This window comes from Theropithecus gelada, chromosome 9, assembly GCF_003255815.1.
Source record: "Theropithecus gelada isolate Dixy chromosome 9, Tgel_1.0, whole genome shotgun sequence".
In the NCBI taxonomy this organism is placed as follows: Eukaryota; Metazoa; Chordata; class Mammalia; order Primates; family Cercopithecidae; genus Theropithecus; species Theropithecus gelada.
In genome coordinates, this window is record NC_037677.1 from 89,728,720 (window position 1) to 89,736,428 (window position 7,709).

The 7,709-nt window shown below is 49.6% G+C and overlaps 1 protein-coding gene across 2 annotated transcripts in view; it reads right to left on the bottom strand.

Annotated features, from left to right (window-relative positions):
• The window catches only part of MYOF (myoferlin), a 171,706-nt gene that overhangs the window by 23,082 nt on the left and 140,915 nt on the right, over window positions 1–7,709 (bottom strand). For both annotated transcript variants that reach the window (XM_025396191.1, XM_025396190.1), the window contains 3 exons: window positions 6,238–6,363; window positions 4,186–4,341; window positions 3,656–3,747 (listed from right to left, as the gene is read on the bottom strand). In XM_025396191.1, the coding sequence (XP_025251976.1) occupies window positions 3,656–3,747; window positions 4,186–4,341; window positions 6,238–6,363 (374 nt within the window). The remainder of the gene's footprint in view (window positions 1–3,655; window positions 3,748–4,185; window positions 4,342–6,237; window positions 6,364–7,709) is intronic.

The window sequence follows — 7,709 nt, forward strand, 5'->3', positions numbered from 1 at the left end:
GGCCATGTGTGGTATGGTATGTCCTCAGATGGAGGACATCTGAGTAGGATAATCAGGGTGGGTGGTGGTGGGTGGCTTGATAAATAGTACATACTAGAAATAAGAACAAGAAGAGAACATATGCTTGCTCAGGAAACCTGTGGGCTTTAAATGCCTAGGTTCAAATCCTACCTCTGCTGCTTACCAGCTGTGGGACTCTAGACCAGTTACTTAACTTCTCTGTGCTAAGTTTTCTCATCTGTAAAGTGGTGATAACAACACCTCCCATCAGTGTCGCTATAAGGGTCAAGTGAAGAAATATTTAGAGAGCATTTGGCAGGAGTGCATTGCTCCAATGCCAGTATAATAATAATGATGTATTATTATATTATTAACTTTATCATCACATGTCCATTAGCTGTTCACTGGAGCACCTCTACCCAGCTCAGACACGAGTAAGGCACCAGCACCCTCCATAACTGTGCCCCTGCTAGGTTCCCTCCTCTGCCTTCATAGAGACCACTGCCCCATGGAACATCTTTGACTCAGCCCACAGAAGCACAGGGGAGGAGAGTGAGTGCGATTTACCATAGGGTGTGATACGCAGGGTGCCCCGAAGGCTCCCCCTCTCCTCCCAGACCCTCTGGGTCTGCCCTTGGCTCCAGTTCTTTTTTTTTTTTTTTTTTTGAGATGGAGCCTCGCTCTGTTGCCCAGGCTAGAGTGCAGTTGCATCATCTTGGCTCACTGCAAGCTCCGCCTCCCAAGTTCATGCCGTTCTCCTGCCTCAGCCTCCCTAGCAGCTGGGACCACAAGTGCCCGCCACCACGCCTGACTAATTTATTGTATTTTTAGTAGAGACGGGGTTTCACTGTGTTAGCCAGGATGGTCTCGATCTCCTGACCTAGTGATCCGCCAACCTCGGCCTCACAAAGTGCTGGGATTACAGACATGAGCCACCGCGCCCTGCCAGCTCCAGTTCTTTAAGGCTTTTCTAGAGAACCCACATTAAAATGTACACACTTCTGAGATGAAGATAAAGAGTCAGACAGTGCTTCTGTGGTGGGTGAGCAATGCTCACTAGAGGGCGGGCTTTGGGTTCTGTAATCTGCACTGTCCACAGAGGGACTCATCCCAGAGAAGGTGTTCAATACATTCTGTTGAAGGAGAAGCTGTGAGAGGCCTCCTCTCTGCCTCCTCCCCTTCTCCTTGCACTCTGGTGTGTGGACTGGTTCCTGCCCAAAGAGCCAGGAATGTTGATCCATTTGAGCAGAAAACGGATGTGAGAAAAGGTGCTTGAGTCATGACACATGAAGCGCCTTACCCACATGTGCCCCAAACCAGCACATTTCCAATCCCAAATTCCAGGAAACAAATCGTATGTGGTCTCTGGGAGAAAGAATTCTTCAGTCAAATACAGTTGAGAACTGCTTCTTTTGCAGTTCTTCTGGACATACTAAAGGTTCTGAGAAGTCCTGCAATTATAATCTTTTTAAACCCAAGTGTCTTGGTTTTACTAAGGAATATATTTTTTTCTTGGAACATCAATTAATATCCTGCGGAAGACACTGCTATTCTTTCGAAGGCGATCTGCCATGATGGATAGGACTCTGAGTAATGGCCACGCACATAGGAAAGTTGGTCCTTTCTGAATTCCTGTTCCAGAGTCCCCAGGAGTCTCTGCAGAGAAGAAAGCTACCCGCTAAGACCGAGGCCATGGACCGGAGCCATCTGAGGGGCTGCAGAGCCGGCGTCTCCTTGGCTCCACCCTGCTGGATGAGGGGAAGTCTGCCCACCTGCCAGACAGCGATGGGCCTAGCAGAGCCTGACAGCACCGCTTCCTTCCAGGGTGCCTCCGAGCAAGACTTTTCCTGCCACTTAATTAAGCTTGTGCCTGGCTCCTCTGAGACGAGCAATTCAGACAGGGTTGCGTTTCTCCCTTCAAAGCTGGCTTTCCCTGCTTCCCTGTCTCCCTCACAGGAGCCCTCCTTCCTGCCCTGCGTGCCTTTTCCTGTCTAGACCTCGGGGCTGGATCAGTGGAAGAAAAGGAAAACGATCAGATTGCGGTGCCAGAGGATTACTTCCATTCCCCGGCCCGGGCGCATGGCCTTGGGTGTGCAGCACGCAGGGGGGTGGTGTGTGCGCAGGTATGTGTGTGTGACACATGACAGAGAAAGAACCCGTAAGGCTACAAACCGACAAACTCAAGAAGAAAAGAAGCGTATGGGCAAGATAATAAAGCCAGAAATAAAAAGATATGCCATGCAGCAAACAAGAACACAGTATTCTCTCACTCAGCAAGGTTCTCAGAACAAAACATCATTTTCACAAATGTCTCAGACAGAGAACATTTTTCTACAGGCGATGGCTTTGCCACAAATGTGAAATATCACCAAGGTGGTTGGAAAAGCCTGGGGCTTGGAGTCAGCAGAATTTCTAGCTAAATCTCGGCTCTATCACTTACCCCACCACCCCTATTAATAGAGCTCTGGGAGCCCTGTTTTCTTCACCTGTACAGTTGGGTTGGTAATCCCTGCCCTGAGCAGCTAATAAGTTTGACATGGAGATGGAAATCAGACCATGGTGTGCCACACAGATACTGGGGTCAGATGGTCTGAGTTCAAATCCTCACTCTTCTCTTTTTTTTTTTTTTTTTTTGGAGATGGGGTCTTGCTCTGCTGCCCAGGCTAGAGTGCAATAGTGCAATCTCAGCTCACTGCAACCTCCACCTCCTGGGTTCAAGCAATTCTTCAGCCTCAGCCTCCTGAGTAGCTGGGATTACAGGCATGTGCCACCACGCCTAGCTAATTTTTGTTTGTAGAGACGGGGTTTCACTAGGTTGGCCAGACTGGCATCGAACTCCTGACCTTGTGATCCACACACCTCAGACTCCCAAAGTGCTGGGATTACAGGTGTGAGCCATTGCGCCCGGCCCTCACTCTTCTCTTAACAGCTAAGTACATTAAACACTGCATCTCTCTGTGCCTCAGTTTCCTCCGTTATAAAATAGGAATGATGGGGTGGGCACAGTGGCACATGCCTGTAATCCCGGCACGTTGGGAGGCTGAGTCGAGAGGATCACTTGAGGTTAGGAGTTCGAGACCAGCCTGGCCAACATGGCGAAATCCTGTCTTTACTAAAAACACAAAAATTACCTGGGTGTGGTGGCACACGCCTGTAATCCCAGCTACTTGGGAGGCTGAGTCAGGAGAATCACTTGAACCCGAGAGGCGGAGGTTGCAGTGAACCGAGATCACGCCAGTGTACTCCAGCATGGGTGACAGAGCAAGACTCCGTTTAAAAAAAAAAAAAAATTAAAAATAGGAATAATAATGGCACCTCAGAGTCGTGAGATTTTTTTTTGAGATGTTTTATATAAACAGCTCCGCAGACAGCCAGGTGACAGGGTGGTCCCCGGAAAAACTCCAACCGGCCTGTGCTCCTGTAACACCAGTACTAACGCTGCCTGTCTACCCTGCACGCCATCAGAACCAAGCTTCTTCACTTCCGTGAAATCCTTTTATTTTGGGTTTATCTATTTATTACTTGCTCTCCAGTCTAGAAGGTTTATCTAGTTCACAATCACAGGGCCTAGGACAAGGTTGGACACACATTAGAGTCTCCACGCATGTTCCGTGGAGAAATGAAGGCCAGAAAAACATTGAAGAATGCACATTACCTGCCAAAGACTGGGTTGAGAGTGTTGGGAATGTAGTGATCTCGGTCTTCAATGACTTTTTTGCCCAGTGTTATTTTTATGTAAGGGTCACACTGCGGGGACAAAATAGACGGGAGGTTACATCATCATAGGACACAAGGTGAAGTCAAGTTCAGGGACAGACTCAGCTCGCCTCCACACCCACTCCCAGCTGATGACAAGGTGGCCGCCATGGCACCCCTGTGCCTAAGACGAGGGAGCAGTGCTCTCCTTTGGGTGGCATGCAGCCAGTTGTGTGGGTGCAGGAGTGGTGGTGGGGGGAGTCCTGGCTCACACCTGTAAAATGAGAAGGATGAACCAGGGGACCTTAAGCCCCTGCAAGCTCTTAGATAAATCCCCATGGGGACAATCCTCTTGAATACATTGTTTTGATGGAGCATCTTTCCCCTAGTGAGATAACAGACGCCCAGAAAGAAAGAACAAGACAATTATTGTGGCTGATGACTGTAATTATCTTGCTACAGGAGAAGGCCCCACACCCAAACTCTTACCAGGCCATTGTTGTCCTGGGGCTGGAGCTCTAAGCCTCGAACAATGTAAATCCTAACCGTGCATTCCTGTGGGACGCTGTCAGGTAATTCCCGAAACTGTCTGGGAGGGGCTGGCACGCTGGGGTCATCCGGCAGAGGGTAGATCCGAAAGGAGCCCTAAGAGGGAGAGACAGAAGGACTCACAGGGCCCTGGGTGGCCCAGAGAGAGGGCTCCCGGTAAGTCTCCTCCCCTCACAGGGGTGTGGGATTGAGGGATGGAACGCTGTCTTTTGTGGAAGAAATAATGCATATTGCACTTTGCATATTTCCAGTAGGGAAAGTGAAATGATTCTCAAGTAATTACTTGAGAGCTCACAGGGGAGAAGAGAGAGCACAGCAGAAATCGGGAGTCAAGAGGAGAACGTAGGCCAGTGTGATGGACGAGGTGGTGGTGAGAAAGAGTGAAATCCTGCACATTCTTTGAAGATAGGAATAACAATAATTACATTTTAAAGCCAACAAAATACCAACAGTGATTCTCCTTTTCCTGTAGCACCTCTGTACTCCACCTCCCACTCCCAGGCAAACTTCTTTCAAATCTGTTTCAGAAGTGACACCTTTCAAATCTCAGCTGAAAGGTGTCACTTCCTCCAGGAAACCTCCCTGACTGCTCCTGGGCCGGGTATGTTCTCTGGGTGCTCTCATCCAACCCCACACTCACACCGACACAGCCCTGTCCTCTGCATTGAGATAATCGATTTATTGTCTAGATCCTTCGCTAGACCGTGAGCTTCTAGAGATGGATGAGGGAGGCATGAGGTCTCGTTCATCACCCTATCTCCAGGGCCTAACACAGGACTAGGCATATAGTAAGGGCACAAAAATTGTATTTTGAAGGAGTGAGCCAATGAGACCTGCTGGAGAGGCCACATATTTTGCCTTGAAACCAGGAGAAAGCACTGAAGCTGGATTCGGAACATACAGATCTTAGTTCCAGCGGTCTTCATTCAGTCAAGTGGCATGGAATAAGCACCTACTATGTGCCAGGTACTAGGGACCCACAAAAGAACTTAAGGACTCTCATCTGGCACAGCGGTGGTCAACAGGGTTGGCTCTTGTGCCATTTGTGATTGCTTGGTGGGAGGCTGTACTGAGAAGGATTTGAGACCATGCATCGGGCATCATCCTCTGGTTCCTTAGCAATGTCTGCTACAGGCAAAGAATTAAGAAGCAGCAGCAGCACATCTGCCATGACTTTGCCAAGCATGGTTGCAGGGAGGGGCAATTATAACTGCAGATACTTTCCATGTATAAGATGCTTTCATGGAGGCATGAACCCAGACCTGTGGGAGCCCAGAGCAGGAGTGAGTCACACTGCCCGAAGCAATCAGGGAACACTTGACAAAGAGAGTGACATTTGAGCTGGTGCTTAAAAGAATGAGTAGGACTTTGTCAGACCACAAAGGGGGTAGAAAGGGCATCCAGGGAAGGAAGAAGAGCCTGTCCCAAGTCTCCGACTTGTGAGAGGACAAGGTGTGTCCGGGGCTTGGGCGAGGCTCTTCCAGGCAGGAGGGTGGAGTGTGTGAGGGGGAGGGAGGCAGGGGACCATGTAGCTTGGGAAAGACTGGCTCTGCCTTTGGAAGGAGTTGCGACTTGCCTGTGGAAACCCAAGCAAAGCCTTTCAGTAGTCCAGAGAGAAGATCAGATTTGGTTGCATGGAGGCTGGAGAGGAGTGTGATGAGAAAGGTGACGAGGACTGTCAAGTGAGAAGTTGTCACAATGATCCTGCTGAAAGCATGGTAGGGGCAGTAGGATGAGGAGAGGAACTAGATCTTGGAGAGACTGCATCTTAGGATTCAAGGCTGCTTGGCATGAGCAGGGAGGCAGGAGGATATGCGAAGACAGCTCAGAGTGCTCTGGCTCCCCCTCCCTCTTTTCCTTTCTGGCACCTTCCAGCATCCCTCAGAGGCTGCAGGACGTGCCCCTCCCCAGACCCTGCTTGTCCTTTATCCTAGGCCTATATAAAAAAGGAAGGTGGATTTTAAACAGGACCAACACGCATATCTTACTCACCTTAAACTCTCCGACCACAGAAGGATCTTCATTCTCATCCGACTTGCCTCGGTATAACTTGAATGTATCTGAGAAGTCTGTCAGGCCCTCAAATTCTGCTACATTTTCCAGTTCGCAATTATATATCTGAAAACCACCAACAGAGCCTTAATTTCTCATTAAAGTGCAGGTAAAGTCTACAATCGAAAGGGCTGACAGTATCAAGTGGGCATGAGGTTGTGGAGGGGGCAACCGGAACTCCCACATCGCTGGCGGGAGTGTAGACGGATACAACCACTTTGGAAAATGTCCGGTAGTTTCTTATGGAGTTAAGTAGCCACCTATTCTATGATCCAGAGATCGCATTCCTAGGCATTTACTGATGAGAAGTGAAAACACATACACGTGCTAGAAGACTGTTCACAGCAGCTTCATTATCAGGAGACTGGAAAAACAACTTGTGGCATATCCACACAATGGAACACTACTCAGCAATGACAAGGGACACACTATGAATACACACAACCACATGATGAGTCTCAAAACTGCAACGTGGGGCTAAAGAGGCCAGACACACAAAACATAAATCATACAAGTCCATTTAGAGCAAGTGCAAAATCAGGCAAAATCAGTTTGTGGTGAGAGAAATCCAATCAGTTGCTCCTAGGAGGGATGAGGATAGTGGAAAATTGACTGGAAAGGGACAAGGGGAAGTTTTCTGTGGGAATGGGAATGTTCTCTTTCTTGTTTTGGGTGGTGGTTCACACAGGGTATATATAATAATCACAACTTGTTGAATGGATCACTTTATTTCATGTAAATTATTTCTCAATTTAAAAAGCAAGAAGAGGAGGAAGGAGGAGAAGGAGGGAAGAAAGGCAGGAGAAAAGGAGGAAGGGAGGGGAGGAAGGGAGGGAAGGAAAGGAGGGGAGGAAGGGAGGGGAGGAAGGGAGGGGAGGGGGAGGAAGGGAGGGGAGGAAGAGAAGGACGGAAGGAGGGAAGGAAAGGGAAGGGAAAGAAGGAAGGAAGGGAGGGAAAGAAGGAAGGAAGGGAAGGAAGGAAGGGAGGGAGGGAGGGAAGGAGGGAAGGAAAGGGAAGGGAAGGAAGGAAGGGAAGGAAGGAAGGGAGGGAGGGAGGGAGGGAAGGAAGGAAGGAAAGGAAGGAAGGGAGGGAGGGAGGGAGGGAAGGAAGGAAGGGAAGGAAGGGAGGGAAGGAAGGGAGGGAGGGAGGGAAGGGAAGGGAAGGAAGGGAGGGAGGGAAGGAAGGGAAGGAAGGAAGGGAAGGAAGGGAGGGTGGAAGGAAGGAAGGGAAGGAAGGGAGGGAGGGAGGGAAGGAAGGGAAGGAAGGAAGGGAAGGAAGGGAGGGTGGAAGGAAGGAAGGGAAGGAAGGGAGGGAGGGAGGGAAGGAAGGGAAGGAAGGAAGGGAAGGAAGGGAGGGTGGAAGGAAGGAAGGGAAGGAAGGGAGGGAGGGAGGGAGGGAGGGGAGGGAAGGGA